The 27,898-nt window shown below is 38.5% G+C and overlaps 2 protein-coding genes across 3 annotated transcripts; one reads left to right on the plus strand and one right to left on the minus strand.

Annotated features, from left to right (window-relative positions):
• Positions 1 to 1,874: 1,874 nt before the first annotated feature.
• On the minus strand, positions 1,875 to 4,657 carry LOC110726953. Its single transcript, XM_021906498.1, has 6 exons — positions 4,430 to 4,657; positions 4,111 to 4,323; positions 3,696 to 3,862; positions 2,584 to 2,665; positions 2,412 to 2,480; positions 1,875 to 2,305 (listed from the first exon to the last, which is right to left on the minus strand). Exons 1-6 carry the CDS (start codon positions 4,535 to 4,537, stop codon positions 2,135 to 2,137), a joined length of 810 nt encoding a protein of 269 aa, XP_021762190.1. The 5' UTR covers positions 4,538 to 4,657; the 3' UTR covers positions 1,875 to 2,134.
• Positions 4,658 to 7,036: 2,379 nt separating this feature from the next.
• On the plus strand, positions 7,037 to 27,848 carry LOC110726961 (vacuolar protein sorting-associated protein 54, chloroplastic-like). 2 transcript variants are annotated; one of them, XM_021906505.1, is made up of 19 exons: positions 7,154 to 8,391; positions 10,103 to 10,165; positions 10,662 to 10,741; positions 11,110 to 11,227; positions 11,575 to 11,649; positions 12,582 to 12,738; positions 12,876 to 12,964; positions 15,100 to 15,365; positions 17,010 to 17,181; positions 17,284 to 17,367; positions 17,456 to 17,853; positions 20,077 to 20,230; positions 23,480 to 23,561; positions 24,165 to 24,244; positions 25,222 to 25,383; positions 25,850 to 25,917; positions 26,752 to 26,832; positions 26,917 to 27,167; positions 27,365 to 27,848. In XM_021906505.1, the coding sequence occupies exons 1-18, from the start codon at positions 7,561 to 7,563 to the stop codon at positions 27,053 to 27,055; spliced, it is 3,099 nt and encodes a 1,032-aa protein (XP_021762197.1). In that variant the 5' UTR covers positions 7,154 to 7,560; the 3' UTR covers positions 27,056 to 27,167; positions 27,365 to 27,848. The 2 variants fall into 2 exon arrangements, with proteins under 2 accessions (XP_021762205.1, XP_021762197.1); XM_021906513.1 differs by lacking the exons at positions 25,850 to 25,917; positions 26,752 to 26,832; positions 26,917 to 27,167; positions 27,365 to 27,848 and having other exon boundaries at positions 7,037 to 8,391; positions 24,860 to 25,363.
• The last annotated feature ends 50 nt before the right edge of the window (positions 27,849 to 27,898 follow it).

A 27,898-nucleotide genomic window follows, 5' to 3' on the forward strand; every position in this document is an offset into this window, starting at 1 on the left:
AAGCCACCACCCTCAATCTGATGGGCAGACAGAGAGATTCAATGGGCTTCTCGAGGAATACTTACGTCACTTTGTGAGCGCCAACCAGAAAGATTGGGTGAGACTCTTGGACGTCGCACAACTTTGCTTCAACGCTCAAAGGAGTTCTTCTTCCAACAAAAGCCCCTTTGAGTTGGTCATGGGTCAACAACCTCTCCTCCCGCACACAGTGGCTGACTGGGAGGGCGGTAGGAGTGCTCAGGCTCGAGATTTTACAAGAGAGTGGAAGCAAAACACCGACATTGCAAAAGCCTACCTAGAGCGAGCATCGCGCCGGATGAAGAAATGGGCTGATCAAAACAGAAGGCCAGTTGATTTTGCTATTGGGGACATGGTGATGGTGAAGGTCTTACCAGAACAGCTGAAGTTTCTCAGAGGGAGAGATCGTCGCCTCATTCGGAAATATGAAGGCCCCATCCGCATCACTAAACGGATTGGGAAGAACGCATACAAGGTAGAACCGCCTGCGTGGATGAGGATTCACCCCGTCTTCCACGTTAGTCGTCTAAAACCCTACCATCCAGATCCCGACGACAGCAACCGCAACGTCAGCTACCGCGCCAACATCAGAACCAGGACAAGAGCCACCCCTACAACAGAAGACTGAAGCTGCTAAGATCTTAGTGTAGATTTTGTAAGTCGACGAGGACGTCGACGACTTAAGTGGGGGAGGATGTTAGAATCCAACCTCTTTGTTATGTATTCTTCTTTATTTTCCTTATATTTTCCTTATGTAATGTCTCTTTAGTCTTTCTTTTTATTTTTCTAGACCCTAGGGAGAATTATTGTGTTACTGTCATTTCAACGTTCACTTGTAATTCTCTACTAATGCAATATAAAGCTCTTTAGGGAGCGAATGGTTATTCAATCAAAGCTCTCTACCCCGTTGTTATTGCTTTAAGACTTGTGTGTTGTTTAAGCCTTTATAGATATTGTGCTTGCCTTGTTTTAAAGCATCCCCCACCAAACCAAGAGACCCTAGAGACGTCCTCATTTTCGTCGGTTCCGCTTGTGCCCGCTTCGAAGTATCGGCCGTCACAAGCCCCGACTCCGCACTCGTTGTTCTCGTGCGCCCTCTTGAGACACCGTAGGTCCGTGTTGCTGTGTACTCACGAACCTCCTTGCTTTAGGCTTACGCCCTTGTCGCCAAAAGACGAGAGCGCGCCGCACGATCTGGTGTTGAATCACTCGGACCGTGACACTAGGGTTCTGGTTCCTGCTAAGACATTGCATTTTCAGGGCAACAACCACGATCTTCCAAAATTAACTTATTAAGCGCAGTGGGGACCATCAGCAGCTACAACAAGAACACCCTCGAGGTGGTCTACATGAGTGACTTAAATGATCTGGACCAAAATTTATGGCGTATGGATTGACTGATTCTATCTAGCTGCACAGCGGTCTAGGCCAAGACCCCTCTCCTCCTCTGCGGGACTGTGACAACTGTCACTGGTGCAGAGGTTACTGGTTTTTTGTAGCTTTTATTCCCATCTTGGGCCATTTTCTGATCTAGTTGATTGACTTCCTCTTCCTGATGGGCTTTGTGTTTAGTGTTACCATTCTGTATCATCACTAGAGCACCAAAGGAAACCACACTGCATACGTGACTGTACGTACGCCCCTACCTTCTTCTTTGCCAACTTTGGGCCCAACTCTACCCTCTCCTGATCCCTGCTGAGATCTTCTTTCCCCAACTGAGGTCCACTTGACAGTTGACATGGGATTTCCTCTGCTGCAGGGAAAGCCAGGTCCATCGTTGGGGCATCAGGGAACTTAGTCCAGTCCACCAACGGCCAACCCAGATAAGACTGACACATGATACATAAAGAAGTTACGCCAAATTAAGGACATCATGCGTCACATAATAACATTAGATTTGAGTATTTGACTACCAATTTGCAATCAAACAGATAAGATGTACATTTGTATCCCGGCACTTACAATGAAGAAAATTGCCTAGGGTTGCTTTTACATAGTAATATAGTATCGCTCTCCAACATATTTAACAAATGGATCACAATTACCAATTACATGGCAGTCATAAAATATCAGAAGATATACAGAATGGGTGAACAAATAAGGTTTCAGATTTGCCTTACTGAAGACCGTATACTAACAATGCTCCAACTGCACCAAGACCAGCAACTAGCCCTATGATGACACCAATAGGCGGTAAAGCACCACCTACTGCCTTACCTGTGTTCACGTCATAGCGTGCAAACCTCTTCTTTGGTGCTCTACACTGAGGACAGGCATAATCATCGGGCTGCAAAACAGGCAAAACAAAATGGTTGTTCAGAGTTCAGACCAAGTTATTAAAGACCTGGTCAGCCTTGAATTAAATGAAACGAAAATCAGATTGACAAGCTTGCCTGATCTTCAAACGGTTTTGATAATGTGTATATGAATCCACAGTCAAGGCATATGTGAGTCGCTTTGGCCTGAAAAGTTTAGCGGCATCTCAATAAATAAAAGTAATTCAAGTACAATGTGCTTAAAAAATTCTATAAAATGAGTATTGTTAGAGCTTCCATGAATGCTTACCTTTTGTGCCTCAGTTAGTTTTCGCCCAAAACGTGGAGGAGCAGGACGTTTTGGAAGTTTTTTCACATCAACATCAGCACCTCTGCATTAAAATGCAGAACATCAGGAGCAAAAAAGAGCATACCAATACATTATATAGAGATAATATTTACTGTTTAGTTCCATCTAGCTCTCTATTATCTGATTTCTCTCTACTTCTATAGGAGCTCCTTCTAAGCAAGCGCAATTTATTCCTCCATAAAGTGGGGTGTAAGAAAGAAATAGACAAAAGAATAATTTGGGTATGGTAATTAAAACTTACTCTGTACTACACACGTCGAATAAGAAAACATAGGAAAGCTTTCAGTGTGTTTTGAAAACTTTCTAACAAGTCTAATCCCTTTCCTTATCTCATTAACTGGTGCATATGGCAGATGCTCAGATATTGTTGAGGATTTTCACAAGTCAACAGAGGTTTCCCTCACCAAAACTAACTCCGGCATAGGAATACTATTTCTCAAAAATCAGTGTCTCATCTACCTCCCAGGTTTTAAGATTTCAATACAAGTTACCTGGAATCCACCACCAAAAAACTGGATAAAGCTCAATTGTGAAGGCAAGTCACTGACCTTTTTGAAAAAATAATTGCAGAATTCATATTCATTTTTAACAATGTAATTTCTATTTTAGATCCCCAAACCTGGGTTTGTCTCAGATGTAATAAATCCCTCCTATAAATCTATCTTGTAATTCTGCCTTTTTTGGCTTTTATCTAGCTCCTTTCTTTTCATCAAAATAAAACTTAAAAAAGATCTAAGCTTTCTGCTACCTATCGATTTCTCAGTCTGTAACTTATACTGGTATATGTGTCATTGTGTTAAACATCTAGTTGCTTCCGCCCTACCACCATAAGCTTTGTATTCAGTCTATTCACTCCCATAGAGAGGCCAAAATCAGCTAAAAACAATCAAATGCTAAGCCTAAACAAGATGTTCGAGGAAGAAAACATAGTTGAACAACGATACAAAAACTCATAATGTATCCACAAATATGGCACATTTCTAGCTTAACGCATAATACAAACAACATCAGATAAAATGAGCATATAACAAGGAGTACATACTATATTATACCTGCTGACAACAAAGTAAACAGAATCAGGCTTAGCCTGAATTGCAGTTTTAGTGAATCCAAGCTTATCAGCAGGCCAAAGTTCATCACCAAAAAAACTGCTAGTATAGATCACCTGATCACCTGATTTAAGCCCTGCTTTTGCAGCATTTCCTCCCCCATCTACTGCCTACATCAACAATATAATTGTATAGTTTCCATTAAAACACCCAATATTTCAAACCCGGATTAAAAAATTATAAAACAAACAATTAAAAGATGACTCATCATAATACGATAAGCATTAATAACACCAAACGACGCGTAATTTTATTAAATATGTGTTATGCGTTAAGTTAGTCCTTAGGGCTTCATATATCATAACCGAACAATTAATCAAAATGGCAAATAATTAAATGAGATAAAAGTATTACTAACAGTGATGACAACTCCACCACCAGGTTTCTGACCAAGAGTGAGGCCTAAAGGTTTATCAACTTCGACCTCGATTGTCTTCGAAGCGCCAGTAGTTCTCGCTTTGATCTCAAGCCCTCTTTTAACAGTGGTGGAATAGTTCATTCTTTCAGCTACAAGTGAACTGAAAATGACCCTTTTTGCATCTTGCAAAGAAAGTCCATGAAAATTGGTTTTCTATACAAACCAAGGAATACCCAGTTAAAATTACATGAAATTATAATAACTTGTGAATCAAATGATCAAAGATTGCGAAATTAAACAAGAAAGAAAAGGAGCAAACCTGAGGAAGATGAAGAGGTAGGCATGATTTAGAAGAGGAAGGGTGGGTTCTGGTGGAGAAGGCGGCAGAGCAAGAGGAGGAAGCGCCTGACATTAGAGAGGATGCCATGTTTTCGAGTTTGAAGGATCAGAAATTACAAGTGTACCTTTTAATCTTACAAAGATTGTGGATAGCAAAGCAAAGTCTATGATGATGGTGGGAGGGAGTGTGGACAACTAGGAGAGCCACAAGCATAAAATGAGGGACGTATCAAGTGATAAAGTGAAGTCGAGTTAGGACTAGAGCTGCAATCTCTAACACGACACGATAACACGATCGAAATCAGCACGATACGAACACGAAGTTATTGAGAGAAAACACGAATTCGACACGACACGAAATTAACCCGAACATGACCCGTTTAGATAAAGTTGTCAAATTATGCAATTATCTTACATTTTACATAGTTTTTGATAATTTTTATGAGCAACACGAAATTAACACGAGACCAAACACGAACATGACACGACACGACTTTTTGCCAGCTCTAGTTAGGAACAATAATTTGCTACTAAAGAAGTTGTTTCATCTGTAATTACAGTCGTTTTCTTGTAAAATTACTTTTTTGGTAATAGTAATACAAGTAGAAGTTTAGGGATTAAAGTGTGGGAATTTATCATTGGGCTTCAATAAAATATTAAATATCCGTTGTTTGATTTATGATGATGAAATTGATTGAGAATACATATCATAGATATAAAAATGTACATACTAATTTTATACTTCGTATATGGTATAGCCCAAGCATTATCGATTCAATCCTCACATGCCAAACACCTTTAGCCTTTGGGTCTTCATTTCTTAAGTTCAATTTAATTCAATCCAATTTAGTTTAATTTTTTTCTCTTAGTAATTTAGTTTGGTTGAGAAATAAGTTAAATTGAGTTAGGAACCTACAACAAGTGATTGGAGTTTTTGAAAAAAAAAAATTAAAAATTATCTATTAAGTAGGCAAGGATAAAAATTATCTATTAAGTAGGCAAGGGATTTGTTAAACGTCGCCCGCAAATATCCACATAAAGCCCACAAATATTTTTACTTTGACTCTTTTGCCCTTTTTCTAATTTTTACCGAAACCGTAATTCACTCTCACGAAGAATGTGGAGCTGGAGTGGATCGCCGAGGGACACCGAAGAGCCGTCATCGTCGCCGGAAAGCGAGATAATCCGGGGGAAAAATTACGAAAAGTAGGGGTGGCGTCTGGTCAGGACGCCGCCACCATGGCTGTGGCGTCCTGGCCAGACGCCGCCACCATGGCTGTGGCGTCCTGGCCAGACGCCGCCGCCATGGCTGTGGCGTCCTGGCCAGACGCCGCCACTACTTTTTGTAATTTTTTTTTTTTTTTTTTTTTTTTTTTTTGTAATTTGTTATTTTTTTATTTATTTTTTTTTTCTTTTTTTTTTGTAATTTTATTTAAACTTTTTGTAATTTTTTTTAAATTTTATTTAAAGTTTTTGTTTTTTTTAATTAAACATTAACACAAAAAATTCTGATTTAAAAAAAAATATATACATTAGAAATAAAAACATTAACACATAAAACAAAAATATTAAACATTAACAAAAGAATTCTGATTTTCCAAAAAAAAAAAATATTAGACAAAAAAAAAAAAAAAAAAAAAAAAGTGGTAGGGCGCCTGGCCAGGACGCCCAGCCCCTGGTGGTGGCGTCTGCTCCGGCCGCCGGGACCAGGGGGCTGGCGTCTGACCTGGACGCCCAGCCACGGCGGTGGCGCCTCTGGAAAACGCCACAACCGTGGCTAGGCGTCCAGGTCAGACGCCAGCCCCCTGGTTCCGGCGGCCGGAGCAGACGCCACCACCAGGGGCTGGGCGTCCTGGCCAGGCGCCCCACCTCTTCTGGTTTTTTTTAAAATTTTTTTTTTTAAAAAAAACCCTGCCACCGTGAGCCGTCCTTCCCTCCGCCGCTGTGGCCGCCAAGTCCTTGCCTTGCCGCCTCAACATTGTCGTATTTTCGGGTGATTAGAGTGTGGGTATGGGTTAGATTTTTTTATTTTAGGTTTAGGGCAATAAGGTAAATTCAATATAGATTTGTGGGCTTTATGTGGAGATTTGCGGGCGATGTTTAGCAATCCACTAAAAAAGAGTAGATGATTTGCAATCATATGAAGAGGTGTTGATAAAGGATTCCTAAAAAAGTTAAGGATTATGGAGTGGCAATAGTTTTTAGATTTTGAACATCTTTGAATTTTAAAACGTAGATATATAAGCTTAAACAACATCATATTGATATGCCAGGTGAAATTGTGAAAGAATCCTCCATCAGGGGGTGAAATAGAACAAGAAACCAAAAGTCCCGTGTATTGGGAATAGGGCACGACCTTGACTACATTATATAGGGCACGACCTTGACTACATTATTATCTACAAATTTTCCTTGTAAGTTATCCTTATTAAAATTTACTCCATATTTTAGTATTTTAATAGCTACTTTTGTGTTGAACATATTCACCAAACAACTATTTCGACACTTACCACGAGTTCATGTTTACCACTAACGACAACTCTACTCCGTACTAGTCAACCGTTATCTACTTATCTAGCATCTATATGCACAACTACTTTGTGTTTTTTTTTTTTTTAACTCCGTACAACAATTAATTTTATCCTACGCATTCTAATAAATATCATGCTCTCGAGTGAACAATATAACGATGGGTTAACCCCCCTCTACACATGAGCATCGTCCATTCATCGTCATTTCGAATTCCCCACACCCAAAAAAAAAACAAAGTAAAAATTCGGACATCTCGCTGTAGCAGATTTCCAGTAGTAGTCCCTCTTTTACTTCTCAGATCTAAATCGCCATTGTTATACCTTCAACTTGGAGAGAGAAACTCAAACACCATTTTCAATCACACTCACCACCATTTTCTCTCCCCTCCATTTTCATCCACCTTCAGACTTCTTCAATTCAATCAACAACAATCTCCACCATTTCCCCAATTTAATTGCAAAGATCCACAGTTCTACCACCTCTAAATTCCGTAATCAATGCTGCCGATTTTCTAGGGTTTATGCAATTTGATCGAAATCACAGTAGAAGACGCTGAGTTTTCCGATCGATTGATTGGTAATGGAGTCGCGACCTTCTGTTTCGGGAAGGTTTACTCTCGAATCAGCAACAGCGAGTACTTCATCATCATCATCTTCACCATCAAGAGAGAATTGTATCTCAAGAACAAGCTCGAATTCTTCTCTTTCAAGTAAGGCGATTTTTGAGCATAATTTGTCTTCAATTCTTAATAATCCTCACTCTAGTGATGCTTCTTCTTGGCTTGGATGGTGGTCTTCGCCGACATCGGTGATTTTGCCTGAATTTGCCCCAATTAATACTTCAAAACCTGGGTTAGATGCTAATAAATCTGATTTTCAACCGTATTTGAATTCGATCTCGGAGCATTATGGTCGATTCGAGGATATTCGTAATCATAGTAGTAAGGAGAATGTTGATATAGTTGAGAATATTGGAGGGCAGGGAGAATTGTTGGTTGCTTGTTTGAGAGAAGTGCCTGCATTGTACTTTAAGGAGGATTTTGAGCTTGAGGATGGGGGGACTTTTCGGGCTGCTTGCCCGTTTTCGACGATGAATGAGAATTTGGTGCTGCAGGAAAGGTTGTCTCAGTATTTGGATGTGGTGGAGATGCATTTGGTGAAGGAGATCTCGTTGCGGTCGAATTCGTTCTTTGAGGCTCAGCAGCAGCTGGGGGATTTGAATGTGAAGATTGTGGAAGGGTGTAAAAGGATTAGGGAATTGAAGGAGACCATCAGGTTGCTAGATGCTGATGTTGTTGGGTCGGCGAGGGAGATTCAAGAGTTTAGTTCAATGAGGGGCAACTTGTTAGAGCTTCAGCAGAAACTGAGGCTTATATTATATGTTGATCAAGCTCTTGGTGCTCTTAAACTGGTAACTTCTTTGCTGATTTGTATAGCTACATGTTATTGTTTATGTTGTATTCGCTTATTTTAACATTTGATTGGTTTCGCTTGAAATTTGATAAGGGGGCACAATTTTCTCTGTTTTATGAGCTGCAATGTGTAGAATTTGAAATTTTATACATTCTTAGAATGATCTTGAGTAGTGAACTCAGCTTACCTAATCGTTTTTGCAATGTATGCAAATTACAATGCTGCTGTACGCATAGCTTTGGTGAAATATTTCTAGGGTGATGTTATTATCTTGTGACTATAATTGTGGGATTTTCACAGTGTGTAGTGATTGTAGGACAATACAGATTGTATTGCTGAAAATATGGAGGTTACAATCAATATCAGCCTCAGCTGTGGTTGAACTTTATAGGGATACAGTAGCCTTTTGCAACTTTAGTAACAACCTATAGTTGGCCATTTGACATTCTAGTTGGTTTTTTGTGGATCTCGGAATTTATGAGTGGTCTACTCTTGCAGTGTTGCTTCTGGACATGGGGTATGACCCACATTGCTACATCTGACAATTAGTGCACACTAACTCTGCTTGGATAGAAGTAAACTTTGCTTGGGTGCTAAAAAGCTATATTTTAAATTTTCTTTTTTGACTTTCTTTGGTTGAAATATAGTTATTACTCCTTTGAGTTCGTCTGGGTGGTTGTTATCGTGCTTTCAGCAAGGTTTTGGACATAGCTATGTGTCTAAGGCTATATTTTTCTTTTTTATTCCTAATGTTTTGGAGCCTCCATACCCATGCCGGAGTGTCAAGGATTAGACATGAGTATGTAGGGTAAATGAAGGGTCTAAGTAACAAGTTATCTCCATTTCTTATTTTGGGGAGAGGGTGCCAGGTGATAGTTAATAAAAAAAATTATCTATATATACACCAAAGGTCAATCCATATAGATAAGAAGGGTTACGCCACATCCATCCCCACCTTCAATGACATGCTTTTGCTCATCATAACCATTCGGTTGAGTGGAAGTTGGACAAAAAAAACAACTCAGTAAGAATTTAGCTGTGAATTGCGGGTGGGGCGGACAAAGGCAAAAAGATGCCCTCAAGCTATGTTATTTGTAAGGAAGTGTACTCAAGCTTAGATATCATTAAGTTCTAAGTAAATTTGACTGAGGAACAAAGGAACCTGTAAAAAAAAAATGATCTGATATGTATTTCACTAGCTAAGTGTTCAACCTTTTTATTAGCTGTTTCTTTGATAAGCATCTGTTCTTTAGATGTGCTTAAGGTAAAAGCAGGGCGGGTAGTTGGGGGTGCTTTGTGCATTCATAATGTCTAATAGCTCTGATACAACAACATTTATAAGTTGTGACCCAAATTTAGGTATTAAGAACTGTTTCCGATCTTCATCATATCCAGAGAAACACTTTTTGCATTATACATCAGTCCCACTGTTCTGTTGGATGGGAGTTCCTTGTTGAGGTTGTGGGAGTACGACAATATGGCTGGCGTTATTGTATTACTGGTCAAAATTAACAGAGTTCTTTATGTCCACTTAATATTTTTTTTTTTGATACCCGGGTTTGTGGCCTTAAATACTGTCCCTAATTAGTTTGTACAAAACACTGTTATGATTGATATTGTTGGTGCAGGATTTTTTGCTCAATACCCAACTTCAGTACATCTGCATTCTTTTGCCTCTGTAAATAACCATATGTTATATGTTTGTTCAGCTTGTTGCATCTGCCGATTGTGCTGGAGCATTGGATGTTGCTGATGATTTGCGGCAATTATTGGTATAAACAAATTCATCAGTTTTATTTTTGTGCTGGTTAATCTGCCCTTGTTCATGTACACTATCTGAATTTTTTCCCAGTTTTGCCTTTTTTCCGAGGTTGTACTTTTAACAATCATACATAATGGTGGTACATCGGGTAGTTGATTGAATGTATCAGACTAGATATCTGGGCCAACCTAAACCCTAAGTTCTTGCATATAATATTAAAATCTGCTCAAATACTGATCTTGACACGGTAAAAGGATTGAGACTTTTTTTTAACATATAAACGTTAAAGAAAATGATATGGGTAGGAGGTTAGACTTCTAGTCCCTTACAGTCCTCTTTTCTGCTGGAGGGTGGCATTTGCAAATCTGTTTGCTTCTTGCTCCACTTTTGAATGTTTTGGTTGCTGTGAAACTTCTATGTATTATCTTCTAATTAGCAAACAAAGTGGAGTGTGAAGGTCAACTTGTGTAAGTTTTTGGTTTCTGATCATATATCTTTGTTGCTAGGATGGGGATGAGTTGACAGGTTTGCATTGCTTTCGTCATCTGCGGGACCATGTTGCTGCATCAATGGACTCCATATACAGGTTGGTCTACTCAACATGATACCAGTATAAATCTTGGAAACTAAGCTTCATTTAATGGTGCTTAGGTTTCTTATAAATGTTTTATGTTCTAAGTACATTTTCAAGTGGATTCAAGCCTTTGTTGGTCATGTTGAATGGAGAGAATCATTTCTGCTGTTAACTTTTGAAAATTATGATGGATTGACAATTTAGCTTGATGTTCTTGAACTATTATGGGATAGGATCCTATATACTATCTTTGCTAAGCCTTTATATTTGCAATAAGCTATGCAATTTAAAGTTGGATTATGTATAATTCTTCCAATTGATGATTATGTCATGGCTGCTAGCTGTGGTATATTTTTAACTCATTGAATTCATTCTTGTAGCATTCTTTCAGCAGAATTCATGCGCGCATCTTTGCATGATGCCGGGGATTTGGATGCTATAATTGTATCGGCAGCAAAAGAAAGAGCTTCTATACCCAGTAATGGAAGGCTTGATGATGTGAGTATGACATTGGTCTTCTGGACATTCTACCCTCCTAGATCTTATTGTTAATTTTGAGGGATTTAGATTTGTGGAAGCCTTATGGCTTTTGGACCAACTCTTTGCTAGCCTTGACTAGTTTGGGGTAAGGTTGCATACATATGGTCATGTTGATATCCTAGACCCTGCCAATAACTATTTGTGGCTATCCTTATCAACTTTTGGTAATTCTATCTATATACTTGTCCTCATTTTTACTTCAATTGCTGCTGGTCCTTAAAATTGATATGAGGGTTAGTGGTATAGGGTTTTCATGGTTGACTAGCTTGTAGCTGTAAACCTGATTCAAGTCTCCCTCTTTGCAGGTTAAGCTAGATGAAGAAGAAACTTCTAATTTCCGAGATCTTGTTTTACCTATTGTGATTGGACTGCTTAGAACGGTTAGAAGCATTTTACTCCTCCTAAAGTTGATTTTTTTATTGTATGCTGCCTAGCTCTATTGTTTATTTTTAATAAATTTGTAGGCCTTTAGAGCAATGTAAAATTGTGTTGGTAATTACAATTTTACATTGCTTAAGCTAGGATGCTAAGTTTGAAAGTCATCGTTAATTTCCTTATCAATAGTAGATAACATCTTACTTAGTTATTTTGTTTTGCATTATCAAGAGAATATTTTCACTTTACATTAATTTGTGGTGTGTTCTATTTGTGTTCAATTTTTCCTTTATAATGGAGCTGAAGATTTACGATTCTTTAACTTAAAGATAATAGATTATGGTGGTGGTCGTTGTGTATTGTATCCTGTGTTACCAATTGAAATAATGTAATATAATAATGTCGATTCTGTTTCCCACTATGTATAGTTTTACACTTACATTGCATGATGATTTTCGAATATTCTGACATTTTTATGTTATGAGAGATCCTTATTGTTTCCGAATGAAGTTCTTCATCTTTTGTCTCTCTTTTGCTACAAAATCAACTAGAAAAAAGAAGAATGGAAAGTTGATTGACCTGTGTTAAATTGATGACTTGCAAATGAGATTTTTATTGCTCCTGAATAAAGTTTAATCTTCTATCTTTCGTTTCCTACCTAGTCAAATATGAAAAATAGATTGAAAGTAGATTGATCTGTTTTTAAAATGACGACAAGAAATGTTGGGCATGTTTTCTGCTTATTGCAGACTGCCTGTGCAAGGGGAAACCTAAGCTTTTAAAAATTTTGGCTACTTGTGCAGTACTCAGAGTTGTTTGAAAAAGATATATTTAAGACTCCGGTGGCTTGGTGCTTTAATGCTTAGTTATGTGAATGGGTTTTTTCATATGCTGAACTGGACTAATATGTCATATGGGTCTATGTGTCACTTGACAGGCAAAACTACCATCTGTCCTGAGAATGTATCGTGATACACTTACTGCTGATATGAAGACAGCTATCAAGAATGCTGTGGCAGAGCTGCTACCAGTTCTGATTGCTCGGTCTCAAGAGTCAGATTTCTCGACTGGAGAGAAGACTGGTGATGCAGATGGTGAGATACTCTCCAAGCTCCACCCCTTTATCCTAAAATCACTTGAGAAACATTCTGTCTTTCTGTCATTTCTGTAAGTTACTCACTTGGATCGAATTAAGGGAAAATAACCTTTTCGCACTCGGTGTATGATTTAGGTGGAGGCTCGTCTCTTGCGAGCAGGTTAAGGAGCCTGTCATCTGAAAGCTTTGTTGAGCTATTAGCTGCTGTTTTCAAGATTGTCCTGGTAATGTATGCTCAAGCAATACTCATCAGTAGATCATGTATGTTGTAATTTATTTTTTTGAAAAGTTTGTGTTAAGATGGTTAGAGGCTTAGAGCTAGCTTATAAGTAATATTGGGAAGATGTACTCTTTGTAAATGTGGCAAAAAATTTCTGAAAACGCACATCATGCAATTCAGTCTGGTGCTTGATCCCAATACAACTAGATCTCACATAGCACTAGTTTAATTTCAATTTCATTGCTGAAGTTGAATTTTGGGCACAATGAGGAATGATTTGAACTTATTGTTTGACAAATTGTTCGAAATTGTAAGACTAACCCTTGTCATGACTATGAATTATAGAGAATGGTTAGTGATAGAACAGTGTCAAAGCAACTTATTTTAAAACTAAAACCTTTTCCCTTTCTTCTTCATTTTTTTGAGGAGAGGACAGCCATATCAGTAGTTATCTTTGCAAATCAGGAAAAGAACTAACTGAGGGAGTACCTCATAGATACAAGGATCCAAGGACCTATGATTACATTATGCATACTTATGATAGTAAATGCTCTTGTTCAAGCTTGGTGCACTATTCATTTCTTAAGTAGAAACTCAAAAGGATTTTCTACTTTTTTACGGTATTCTTCACAAGGCAGCTGAGTGTTTATATATCTGGGTCTTCTAGGTTCTATTGGACCCAATGAAAGAGGTAAAGCTGCAAAGAAAAGAAGGGCTAAAGACTAAGTGGAGTGAAATGTAGAAATTGGTGCTGAGCTATTTGTTTGTTGACAGCTTGACAGGAAAAGAGAGGAGTAGAGGATATTAGAGAGCTTATCTTGTTCTTAGGAAGGCTTAACTTTTATCTTTTTGGACACATGTGCTGTTACAAGTGCTTCATTTGAATATTGTTTGTAATTTCTTGATTTTTAAGATTAGGTCATGAGTAATACTTTAGCTTGGGGGCTTTGTTAAATGTGTGTTTTGTGTTATCTACACTTGATGCTTCTGGTGGATTGTTTTGTTTTTGTCCCCCCCTCCTTTGGCCTTCTCTAGGACATGGGTGAGACCTCCTTGATTTTCTTCTTTCTACATTCCTTATTGCTATATGGAAAGGAGCGACCAGAAACTAATTTGGTATGAGCTTATTAATACAAATTTTGCATGGCTGATGGTTCTGAGGTATTAAGAATAGTATCTACTTCCATCGGATACAGATATGAGATATTACCATTATCTGAGCGTTCTTTGCCCCTTCAAGATGTAATTACCTGACAAAGGGGTCCCACATGGCACGTGATCGTACTATTAGTCCTGTCCTTCCCCTATCCTGCTGCTCTGCTCTGCCCCCCCCCCCCTCCCCCCTCCCTCCTAATTCCCTCTCTTTTCTTCCCTTCCTCCTTTTTTGTTGCCTTCTCTCTTCAAAAGGTAAATGTTAGTGAGTAGTGATCAGTTCCTATTCAAGAAGGAACAACCTTAAAATTACCACACTTAAGAGTAAAAAGGTGGGAATTTTTTTTTTTTTGAAGCTTGACCTTTCATGCTTTGTAAGCCTCCAACATTGACCTGAGAATGAGGTGGACTGCTTTGATGGTGTGTGTGTGTTGGGGGGGGGGGTTGGGGAGGGGTGTATGGGGCCCTAGGGTAATATACCTTGGGTACAAATGCATTTCTCTCTTTATTTATCTTAACCCTTAACTTGTGTGTATAACACTTCACTGTATTAAATTAGGCATCTACCAAGAGAATAGGTAAGTTATACACACTGAGTAGTCAGCTAGTCACCATCCAGATTAGAAACAAGTAATGTCTCTCCATAAGTTTTTACCTGAAAAGTAAATTATGCATATGGTTTGTATTACCTGTGTTATATATGGAGTATATAAATTGGGAAAATGCTGAGCTTTGACCAGTATTGTATTTGTTAACAAACATGCTTATAATCAAGGGGTAATTGACCTGCTTGCAGACTTGAGTGAGTTTAAGTCTTTTATTGAACAGAAATTAGCAACTTCCAAGTGAGCTAGCTCAGCCATTTACGAGTGCACTGGTTACCTCAACATCTCAACCACCTCTATGAATGTTTACATGGCTGTATAATTTAGTTTGCTTGTTTTCTCTTTTAAGTATGACGTGACTTATTCTGCTTAGTAAATATAGGCACATCTAGTTCGGGCTGCTGAAGTTAAAAAGTCCATTGAGTGGATCATGTCTAATTTGGATGGTCACTATGCATCTGAGTCAGTTGCTGCTGCTATTGCACATGGTGCTGCAGCTTCAGAAGCTGCGCAAGATGATAGTGATAATCAAAATCAAGTCAATCACACAATTGCATATTCTTCTCAAAGAAATGCTACCAAGGCTCCTTCATTACAAGGGAAGGCTACTGAACTGACAAGTACATCTAATGTATCCAAAAATTTCAGGTCAGCTTCTTCACCTTTATTTTTAGATGCATTGTTTCTTATCTTGAATTTAGGCATGGTGTATATCGACCACAGTTACAGGTGTTGAATAATGAAGTAATTCTGTTCATTAATTTCAGTTTTACATACATATAACAATCATTATCTTCTTGTTAATGCCTGTTTTCCAAATATATTCTCACACATTCTAGGGGATAGTTTTTGCTTTCTATAAAGTGGTTTGGTAACTCTGGTATGAAAGTCAAGGGGAAATACTTATGTAGTTTGCAGCTGACATTGTTCTATTGGGCAATATATGAGTGAAAGGGCCCAAGACAAGTTCTAATTCTGGGGTGATACTTTGCAGCGAAAAGTTTCAGTTAGGTAGGACTGGCACAAAGTTATGGGATATGGGGTATAGAAAGAGAATTGGGACGTAAGTTATGTCAAAGAAAGATTGTTTCATATATCTTTGGCTCCGTAATTCAAGATAATATAGGAGTGGAGGGAAATGTTGCATTGTATCAAGGCTGAAATATAAGAGCACTTGAGTGTGAAAATAAAATCCCAACTCAAGGAATATTATTTTGAGTAGATATGAGATTAACTTTCTCAGTTGTGCAAATTGTTGGCCTTATTAGCAAGTGTGCAATTCAATTGTGGTGGAAATGAGGATGCTTTAACTGAAGGAAAATTGAGGGAGGCGAGTCATGAATGATTAATTCATAATGAAAGATGAAATTTCAATTTTCCAAGAATGAGACGTGAGAATATTATTCTAGGGGGCTATCAGGAAATTTATGGTCCCCTCTGGGCATATGAGAACACGATCCTTGGAAGATGATTTTGCTGTTGAATTGTAGTTGACCTTTTGTAAGAGTATCCTACCTCTGTTTCATATTATTTGCAACGATTTGACACAAAGTGTGAGTAGCAAATGTCTAATCGTTGCAAATAATATGAAACGAAGGTAGTATTTTTTTCTCCTTAGCTTATGTTTTTTTTAGTATAAAGGGATTGTCCCCTTTCCATATCCTATCATTTTGCTTGTTGTGATCATTCAGGACGTGTGTGCACTTAGCAGTTTCTTGGTGGTGGTTGTGGGTGACATAGTTCTTAATAGTAATTTTCTTATTACTACTTATGCTATATTTTTTCCTTTTTTTTTGTTATAATTCACTGTGAGCTTGCCAATGTCTTGAAGTGCCTGCCACTTGTTATCCTTTTAGCTGTATTATATTGTTTCACTTTACGATAGTCTATTTACCCATTGTTGTTACTGTTATTTTTTTGTTATCATTATTGTTAATGTTTTTGTTGACTGTTCTAAGGAGCAGATTTTCGTGCCATGTTAGTTCAGGATGAAAAAGTGCATGTCTCTAGGGAACAGTCTTTTTGATTGTCTTTAATTGCTTAGGGACAAGATCATGTTCTTCTGGAGTTTCCCAAACTTTGTCAACACTCTTGCAAACCTTCCACTAATTAAATAGAAAGAAAAAGTACTCTTTTTGGTAATCATCACTACAATCTGTTTCTTTTGGACTAGCTTTGTCTTAGTAGTGGTTGAGCTTGGCTTACATTTTACAGTGTTTGGGCATAAAGATGATTTGTGATAGCATGTCTCTGTTTCAAAAGGTGTAGTGATTAAACCCTAGTTTTGGACAGAGCTGATGTGTTGCGAGAAAATGCTGAAGCTGTCTTTGCAGCTTGTGATGCTGCCCATGGAAGGTGGGCGAAACTCCTAGGTGTTCGTGCTCTTCTTCATCCCAAGTTGCGTTTGCCGGAATTTCTTAGTATATACAGCATCACCCAAGATTTTATAAATGCTACAGAAAAGGTATGGTGAAGTTTTGCTTGTATTGTATAGCTGTCCTATTCTTAAGTTACAGAAATGTGTTCATGCTCTCATTTTGAGCCCATATCTTGGTTATATGAACAGATTGGTGGAAGGTTGGGATATAGTATACGGGGTACATTGCAGTCACAAGCAAAAGCCTTTGTTGATTTTCAGCATGAGTCTCGTGTAAGTTTTCCTTGGCCCTTTTATTTGATACGATTCATAAATAAAATATCATATTTATCATGAACCACCTTTCTACTGGCTGAGGCAGGTGTCAAAAATTAAGGCGGTGTTGGATCAAGAAACATGGTCAGAAGTTGACGTTCCTGATGAGTTTCAGGCCATTGTTGCTTCGATGCATGGTTCAGATTCTTTAATTACTGAGAACTTTGGTGACGATCAGGGCAGTTCAATAGTTTCAAGCAATGGTGTGTCAACTGTGGTTGACGAATCCAATGCTGAGCATCATATAGAGCGAACTGATTCGAACAATGTTTCCGATGATGCGTCCATTCAAGAGAAATCTCAGCATTTAGGCGAGGCCAATGATGCAAGTAAAGCTGATGCTGGTACTTCAGCCCTCAGCAAAATTAGCAATACAAAGGACCGTGGGAAATCAACTTCTCAAACATTAATGTACAGGGGCGTTGGATATCACATGGTTAACTGGTTAGTTATTCTACATTGCCATTTCAGCTGTTATATATCTCATGAATTTCTTACTGGCATATGTAGTAATTTACTGTACTATTATGTTTCTGACACCAATGATGGTTGACTGTCTTGGGGAGAGTATAGAGTAAGTTGTTCTTTTGTCACCTATTAGTTGAACTTTAAGAAGGCTTGTGCTTCGCTATACTAGACTGTTTTTAGTGAAGTGTTCGAGAAGGGTTTTGATCTAAAATGGAGGAGGTGGTTTAGAGGTGGCCTTTCCACTTCATGTAATCTTGTCTAGGTTTATGGCTGTCCGTGTTTTGAGTAGGATGCTGTCTAGGATTTAAGAGACGGGATTTATTAATGGCTTTTGAGGTTGTGTTATATTGGCAATTTGCTGATGATTTTAAGAAGTTTAAAATCCCGTGGGTATTACGTTGTGCTCAGTGTCTACTGTGGCATGAAAAGATAAATTATAAGGTTCCACATATCATCATGGCTGGTTTTGAACATATTTTTCCTATTTCAATTGAAAAATATTCTTTTTTTTTTTTTTTTTTTTTTTTTTTTTAACGTGAACCTTATGTTGTTATTTGGTACTTAAATAATAGTTAATAAATATTTGTAGCAATATATAAGTGTGAAGGCATCATTCTATAGTATCAAATCATCAATATGCTTGATGTCATTAATATAGTAATAAGTATATACTTCCTCTGTTTTCTTTTAAATGGAACACTCCTTTTTTGACACGCTTTTTTAGGAGTTGATTAGAGTAGGTAAATGAGCGTATTTAACAAAATAATTTGAACACTATGATTAGAGAAGAATTAGGTACTACGTGTATAATTTTTTTGATTAATTTGTCCGTTTACATTGTTTAATCTCTTCCTTAAAATGCGTGTCGAGGCGAGAAGGTGTGTTGCATTTAAAAGAAAACGGAGGAAGTATAAGTCTATAGTGAGTTTTGCTGTGTCAGTTCTGGTTTTAAATTTTCATATAGCCACTTCAGCATTGTGGACGTGATTTGTTTTTAGCAACGAATCTTGACGTGAAAAGTGATGAAAGACCAGACATGTTAAAAATAGGTTTTCTTAGAGTTTAATTGCCGGTAGAAGTTTATCTGATGGGTGCCTTTGCTATTGTTTTATCCTTGGTGAAGATGATGTAGAAAAAGAGACAATGTATCTTTTTGGGAAGGATTTTGACCAGTAGAGCTCCCTATTATCATTTTAGAAGCGTGACCATTCTAAATTCTTTTCTATTCGTGTACCCATTTTCACATTCCATAGGGTGGGTTGCGGGTGGAGGCTAGAAAAGTTGGGTGCTTCTTGGAACTTACATATAAGGGGGATCCATCTTGAAATGTAATTGAGAATAATACGCTCCAACTTCCTATTTCTAAGGCCAGCCATTAAGTGAAAACCCGACAAAAATGAGTAAAATGCTGAGCTCTTTCTCTATTGATAAAAATATTGTCCTCCCAATATCTTATAGACCCAAACTATTTTGTGGACTGAAATAGCATCTATGTCGAGCTCAGAAATATGTAGTCATCCAGTGTACGTTTGGAGACCTAAGATAACTTCATTGCTTCATCCATGCATAATGTGTATTGTGTTTTGCAAGTGAAATAACAGGAGTTTTCCTGCTCTTGGAATCTTCAAAAGCTGCTTCTTTGTAGCAAGTTATTTAGTGCTGTTGATAATTGAGATCAGGTTGTGGTAGTTCGGCTAATCTGTTTGAGCACATGTTTTTGTCTGAAAGTGTGAGTGTAATGTTAGTTCTGGCAGGTGCTAGCAGCTTAATCATTTGCGGAGATCATTTTTTCTTTGCTATTTTGTTGGTAGAGATACTATAGGATCTTATTGGATCATGTGTCTAGAAATATCACTTTGAGGGAGAGGGTAGTGGTTTTAGCCTTTTGACAGGCTTTGCTCAATTGGTTGTGGAGTTCTCTTTGGCCTGATCTTGATATATGTAGTACAAAATTGGAGCCTCCCTTTCTTTTATGTGTATAATTTTGATGATCCTTGGTCCTTCCATCATCCAACTTCTTTTATCCTTGAATTATCTTATGTGAGTTATGTCACAACCCAGAGCTGAAAAAAGGGTTTTGTTGGCCCCATTTTTTTTTTTGGAAGTTAATTACAATTTATAATCAGTATTTCTTTTGAAATTTATTAATTTACGAATTGAAATAATCTACTGACTTGGCTTCAATATTGTGACGTCCAGTGGCTTAATATTACTGAAGATGCTGTCAGAGTATATTGATATGAATGATAGTTTGCCGTCACTTTCATCAGAAATAGTTCACCGCGTTGTAGAAATTTTGAAGTTTTTTAATACAAGGACCTGCCAGCTGGTTCTTGGCGCTGGTGCTATGCAGGTAAACCAACATTTCATAGCTGATTAACTGCTATTAACGTTTCTGCTATATCTTTGTTGGCATGTTATGGTCCTTGTGATGTGATGTGATATTTTCTTTGTGGACAAATTGCTTTCTAATCTACAGTATACTCTGTGTATTTGGTCTGAGATGGGCCTTCCCTGTCTTTGCGTATTTGAATTTATCAAGCTTATGTCTTTTTTGTGTTTTTTTATTGGGTGTGGGGAGGGATGTTTGTTTGTCAACCATTAGCCTGGTGTCACGGTCCGGGAGTTTGGACCCCAAAACGTGCGGCGCGCTCTAGCCTTTTGGCGGCAAGAACGCTAGCCTTGAGCGGAAGAGGGGCTTGTGAGCACAAAGCAACACAAGCGGGCAATAGAATCTCAGGAGCACTCACGTCTATCTGGGCGACGGAGTGCGGGTGGTCGGGGCTTGTGACGGCCGATACTTCAAAGCGGGCACAAGCGGGTCCGAACCACGAGTCCTTAGCGCATCAAGTTGGGTTGGAGGGGAGCTAATATGCAAGTAAGACACAATATCTATAAAGGTCTAACAACAAACAAGCATAAAAGCAAGGCAACACTTGGTAGAAGGCTTTAAGATTTCATTAATCATTCGCCCTCTAAAGAGCTTTAAATGACATACAAGGAGAATCCCTAGTGAACACTGAACTGACAGTAACACAATAATGGGACCTCAAGCTAAGAAAACATAACCTAAACTCTAGGAAAGCACTTAAATGGAATCTAATACATCAAAAGGAGTTGGATTCTAACATCCTCCCCCACTTAAGCTGTCGACGACCTCGTCGACTTACAAAAGTTACAATCAAAATTAGAAAACCCTAAACTATCTCAAGTTTCGGATGCGCCGTTGGTGCGGCTATCTTCTGGAATCTTATCTGACTCTTAAGCTGGATCTTCTTTGTTGACAAGGAGCTTGTCTCTGGAGTCGCTCGGCTCGAACATCTTGTTGAGAGCTTCATCTATAAATTTCCTCCTGGGAGTGGAATCTGTTTAATTAAGGGGGACAGCTGCTTCCACCATCATCTGTTGGGGAGCTGCTTCCTTGAGACCGTGGTGGAGAGCTTCAAGTTGTGGCTGGTGCCTCTTGGGTGACCATTTTCTTTGTAATCCCTTGCACGCGCCCTGCGTTGTTTGCTCAACCACTGTTTTTCCTCCCTCTTGGGAGGTTCTTCTTTGGTGTCTCTTTGGTGTCTCTGGGCTCGTCGCTCTTTGCTTCGAACCTTGTGACTGATTTTGGTTTTGGCGGGTGTGTATCTGGGATGTTGCCAACTCCATGGGCTTCATCTCCCGCTTCTCTAAGTTTCTGGTGCGAGCTTGTTTCTTCGATGTTGCCTTCTTCTCAGGCTCCATCACTCGCATTGCCGAAAGATATTGGACTTCTGGTTCTTCTTGAGGTGCTATCATTCTCATAGCACTCAGGCGTCGTATGGAACCCATCCTATATGTGGGCTCCTCATCGCTGCTAGTCTCTTTTGTGGCCTCCTGAACGGACATGGATGACAATCTCTTTTGGATCTTGTCAAGTTCTTCTTTATGCTCGCAATCCCACCATTTGTGTGGACCTCGACAAAGTATGCAGTTTATTGCCCTTGTGTTTGCCGAGGATGCGCCGGCCCTCGAGTTTCCTGAGTTGTGGGAGGGGGTAGATGTTTGTCTCTGGGCATCACCTCCTCCACTTCTTCTATGATATGTATTAATGGTGTTGGACGATACTCGTGAGCCGTTCTCTGTACCCTTTGGAGAGCTTGGAGACGGACTGTTAGAGCGTGTTGACGTCCCACTTGAATCCTTCTCGGATTGACGACCCTTCCCGACTGAGTAGTCCATCAATCTCTCAGCAGCACACATAGCAGTAGCGAGGGTATCAATATTCTGCCTCAAAATCTCTCGCTGTGCCCATTCCTTTAGCCCGTTGACAAAGTTGAACACACGATCTTTCTCATTCATGTCTGTGATGTCCAACATTATCGCCGAGTATTCCTTAACATAGTTGCGAAGAGAACCCTTCTGGCGGCACTCTTGCAACTTCATCCGTGCAACAAACGCTGTGTTGACGGGGTAAAATTGTTCTTTGAGTTCCTCTTTGAACTCCGCCCATGTATCAATCTTGATCCTTCCTGCTTCGATGTCTGCGTGCTTGGTGCGCCACCACAGCTTAGCATCTTCGGACAAGTACATGATGGCAGTATCCACCTTCTGATCGTCACTTAGTTGACATATTCGGAAGTACTGCTCCATGTCGAAGAGGAAGTTATCAACTTCTTTCGCATCTCTAGCGCCACTGTAGTCGCGAGGTTTGGGCGGCTTTATCTTTGCCGCACCAACACCCAGTGCGTCTCTGCCCACAACGCGCGCTAAGGTAGCACATTTCTCAAGTGCTTCGTCGGCTATTCCTTGAACTAATTGCAATTGTTCGCGGAGGGCATCTCTGTCAGCCATCAATTTCACAATTTGCTCGGCTTGCTCGTGTACAATGACTTGGAGCTCGGCCCATTTGTCCGCCTTCTCCTCGAGCCAAGCGAGCCTTTCTTCTACGAATTCCATCTTCGTGTAGCCCTCCTTGGTGCCTACACGGGTTGCTTGCGACGAGGTTTGAGCCTCGGCTCTGATACCAACTGTCACGGTCCGGGAGTTTGGACCCCAAAACGTGCGGCGCGCTCTAGCCTTTTGGCGGCAAGAACGCTAGCCTTGAGCGGAAGAGGGGCTTGTGAGCACAAAGCAACACAAGCGGGCAATAGAATCTCAGGAGCACTCACGTCTATCTGGGCGACGGAGTGCGGGTGGTCGGGGCTTGTGACGGCCGATACTTCAAAGCGGGCACAAGCGGGTCCGAACCACGAGTCCTTAGCGCATCAAGTTGGGTTGGAGGGGAGCTAATATGCAAGTAAGACACAATATCTATAAAGGTCTAACAACAAACAAGCATAAAAGCAAGGCAACACTTGGTAGAAGGCTTTAAGATTTCATTAATCATTCGCCCTCTAAAGAGCTTTAAATGACATACAAGGAGAATCCCTAGTGAACACTGATCTGACAGTAACACAATAATGGGACCTCAAGCTAAGAAAACATAACCTAAACTCTAGGAAAGCACTTAAATGGAATCTAATACATCAAAAGGAGTTGGATTCTAACACCTGGGCTTCTATCCTCTGACTTAATTATCTGCATACTTTTCCTACTGTTTCAGTAATCTGGATTGCTATGTTTTGTTAAATTGCAGGTGTCTGGTTTGAAATCAATCACTTCCAAACATTTGGCTTTGGCAAGTCAAGTCATCAGTTTTACATATGCTATTATTCCAGGTACGTGAAACATAAATTGAACAAAGAACTATGCCTGTAAAAAAGTTATATTTTATATTATTAAGTTGGGTGATAGAAGAATAGATAAAGACGGTATAAGTATTCTTCTGGATAATGTTGAATGTACTTTTTGTTAGAAAATGATGACACAGGATCATTCTCAGTTGAGGATGATTCCCAATTGTTACTGGATATGAAACTGTTGCAATCACTTCGCTGAGCCTACTCATGTGTGCAGTTTGCACTCTCTTAAAAATGAGGTTGTTTGCTAAAGTCTTGATTGTAAACATCTTGTTTGGCCATTAATTTGGTTTTATGTTACTTGTGGCTGAGATAATTTAATGTAGTTATCTACTTTCTCATTCTTGTCAAAAGATAAATAAAAAAAAAGGGGTAGATGAATATATTTGGTGCTTCATGCATGAGAAAGTGTTTGTTACATATTGTTCAGTTGTGGATAGCAAAACCTAATCTATTTCGTGTAATGCCTATGATTGAGCATCAAGCATATTACTCCTCTTCTTGACTGGTTAAGATATAATGTTTTAAAAATCATTGTTAGTTAGAAAAACTCTAATGCTATGTTACTTTCTGTGTTTCAAGATATCAAGCAGGTTCTTTTTCTCAATGTACCAGAGACCAGAAAACCACTGTTAAAGTCAGAGATCGATCGGGTGGCACAGGTATGGATTTTAATATGCTGTTACACCCTTTTGTTTTTCTTTGTTATATGTTTCCATTCATACCCTATACAGTTTCGTTGCCTTTGATATGGTGCACTTTCTCTGTGGAGCTCCATTAAATTAGTAGTCTACTCCTCTGTTATTCATGGTCGTCTATTAGAGACTCCTGCTTTGTTGAAATTGGACAGCCATTTTTTAGTCTTGCTAGACATTTTCTCTTTATTTTATGTGATATCATGCTTTATTTGCTGTCTGGCAATTGCATTTGTCAATTTCATTTCCATAAATCCTGAAAATAGATTTTTTATTTTTATTTTTTAAAATTTTTTTTTTGATATTGTTTTGTTTGTAATCCTTGACTCTTTATATGTGTGTATGTTTAATTAAGAACATGTCTTGGCTAGCTAGAATGCTATTATTTTCAAGGACTGGTCAGTGGAGGAGAACAAAAGGGCAAATTTTTCTCTCCACTGTACTTATCAAATACAATAATTTAATGAAAACTCATAACACATGCAGCCCCCCTTCAATAGAAATACAATTGTGCATTTCAGTGAAAAAATATTTGCTCTGGACTTGAATTATATTTGCAAAGACCACTGAAACTTTATGCAGATCTTTCTCCACAGCAAGGTGTAAGAAGGCTGAGGAAATGATATGAAATTGTCATAAGCAAGAAGCCAACATAAAGAATGAAGACTTTACTTTTAGTCTTTGTGCTATCACTGAAAGTTGTAATGCATATGTTTAGCAGTTTATGGCCTTCGGGAGTAAACCTGAGATCACAATAAGCAGAGCTCACACTCGTTCCTGCGAATTCTTGGGGGCCCTGGACCTGCTGTTTTCCCTATTCGCTCCCCTCCACCCCCCCCCCCTCTCTCTCCAAAAAAAAAATAAAAAAAAAATCTGTATTTCTGAAGCTTGGGGCTTCTTCTGAAATTGCTTTTACTTAGTCCATATATATCTCTCTTTTGTAGGATTATAAGGTCCATCGGGATGAAATACATACAAAGCTGGTTCAGATTATGAGGGAGAGGTTGTTAGTTCATTTACGAGGATTACCTCATATTGTTGAGAGTTGGAATAAACCTGATGATGGTGACACACAGCCTAGTCAATTTGCAAAATCATTAACGAAGGTAATAAATATCACCTTTTCTTTATTTTTGTTTTCCTTTGCAAATTAATCTCCTTTTTTCTCCCGCCTGTAGTCCTGTTTACATTCCTGATTCCTCCTACTATAGATGTTTCACTCTGTTTTGATTCTATTTTAGATCTGTAAGCGACAGTAGCTAACTGATACTGCTTAAGCTATTGAATGTGGGCTACTGTTCTCTGAACTGCATGGAGGACATTCCTGCATATTTTAGGCTCAAGGTTTTAATTAACAAAATGAAGCATTGATGGACATTTATTTCAGAGTGACATGATTGAAAACCGAAGAAATGTTCTAAGTTTATATATGAGCCCCTTGATCATCCTTGTAATGTGAATTTGAAAGTCATAGTGTTTTTCTGCAAAGCCTGGGCTTTGTGAGTCTTTTTGTTGTGAAATTCCGTTTTGAGTATTGACAAATGTGAACTATTTTTTTACATTACATTGTAGGAGGTTGGCTATCTTCAACGTGTCTTGTCTCGTATGCTTCATGAGGCAGATGTCCAAGCGATTTTCAGGTGATTTTGACAGATGTTAATAGTTTGTAGTTTCTGTCATCTCACATGTTTATATGCATTCTTGCCCAAATTTTCAACTTTACCCAGATGTATGTCTAGCTAAGATGAGAGAATAACACACCCCCAGTTCTAATTTGTTAAAGCAGAGATTTCCATAGACATTATTATTAATGATAAAAATGCCTCTACATACATAAATATGTCAGAAAGCTTGATCAAATACTAGTTTTGACTGTTTCGTTTAGCTTGCATTGTTGATTACTTGCTTGAATGCTGATACTCCTCCCGTCTTTGTAATGCAAGGTTTCTGAGTTTGTGGCGGAAAATTTAGAGACCCTCAGTTGAGTAGGATGGGATGGATAAGTTATAAGGTGGACATAGTAAAGGGGTTTATATATGGTGATCTGGGGAGTAGTTGAATTAAAAAAGAAATTGAATACTGCATTTTTATTTTTTATTTTATCTTTTATTTTTTATATAAAGGTTTGTATTCTGAAATCCCACCACTTTAACCTCCCGAAAAAATTTGTTATAGCCCTAAAGTTATGGAATAGACAGGGAGTAGTGTTGTTAATCTACTTCATATTAAACTATCCATCTTGTAATATATGTTTGTGTTCTTAAGTTTTGTCATACTTGCCTATTGTGTTGGCCTATCTGTTCAGCTTCTTAATATGTGTTTGTGTGGCTGCATCTTTCTCTATTTTTTTAGTCATTTTATTTCAAAAATTGAATTTCAATCTTATTTTTGACATCTTTTAACAATAAGTATTGGGAAGTTATATTTTTCTTTGAAAAACAACCTTATGTTTCTTTTGTGAATCCCATCTGCAGGCAAGTGGTCATAATATTTCATTCACAAATTTCCGAAGCATTTTCCCGCTTGGAGATCAGCACTCCACAAGCAAAGTCGAGGTACTGTTGTGTTGTTGCATTGAAGCGCTATGCCTATAACCTTGATTTATAAACTTTTATCTAAAATATGTAATGGTGTTGCAGACTCTATCGGGACGTCCAACATATTCTAGGGTGTATACGCTCACTTCCTACTGATATTGCTAGCAAGTCAGGTGTTGCAAATTGGGGGCACCTTGATGAATTCTTGGCCCAAAGATTTGATAATGAAGGTGATCAGTAGACTTGCTTTTGTACGTTTTTTTCTTTTCTCCGCCGAAGGCATCATTGCAGATTGAAAAATCCACTGTTCAGCTATGCTATCATCCTCTGCTTTTGAATCTAGCTGTAGAAAGGTCAGTCACTTGACTGTTTAAGAACACAATCTAATTCTTTTTTTCACTTTTCATGCACGTTTTTAATTTTTGGAACACGCCTTGCTATTATATCATATTGGTTTGCCCAACTCTTTAAGGCATAAAACTAGATTATGTGGCTTCGTAGTAAGTAGTGATTTAGTACCATTTTGCTTAATCTTGTTTAATTTGTGCAGGTATATGAGGTACAATTCTTTGGATTCTTATTTTTCACGGAGATTTCACAACCAGGATTTTTTTGTATACTATATACAACAAACCTAATGGGTAGCATCCTTAAGACTTTGTTCCCCTGAAACAAATTTTCCGATTTTCCCCTAATTTAATTTAGTAGAGGCAGGGAACAAAGAATAGTGTAACAGTTTTGTGTCTCCACTCCCCATCCTCTTTCTTTTTGTTTTCTTTTTAGGTTTTGGTTGCTGTTTTTTCGGTAACCATGTTCATATGAGGTTATTGTATGAGTATCAACAGCATTGCATATATGTTTCACAATTCTAAAGAGAATGAAAATTATTTTCTTATTGTTTTTCTTCATGAAAGAAGTCAAATTGTGGTCAAGTTGATATGTAAAAATTTAGATCAGAAACGTTGTCACGCACAAATGTGTGAAGGTGCTCATAAAATTCTCTGCAATTTATTCCAGTTTAAAGTTTAAACAAAGCTCCCATGGATATTGGTCGTTTATCTCTCTAACATTGCATTTTCTTGAG

Source organism: Chenopodium quinoa, unplaced genomic scaffold (genome assembly GCF_001683475.1).
Source record: "Chenopodium quinoa cultivar QQ74 unplaced genomic scaffold, ASM168347v1, whole genome shotgun sequence".
In the NCBI taxonomy this organism is placed as follows: Eukaryota; Viridiplantae; Streptophyta; class Magnoliopsida; order Caryophyllales; family Amaranthaceae; genus Chenopodium; species Chenopodium quinoa.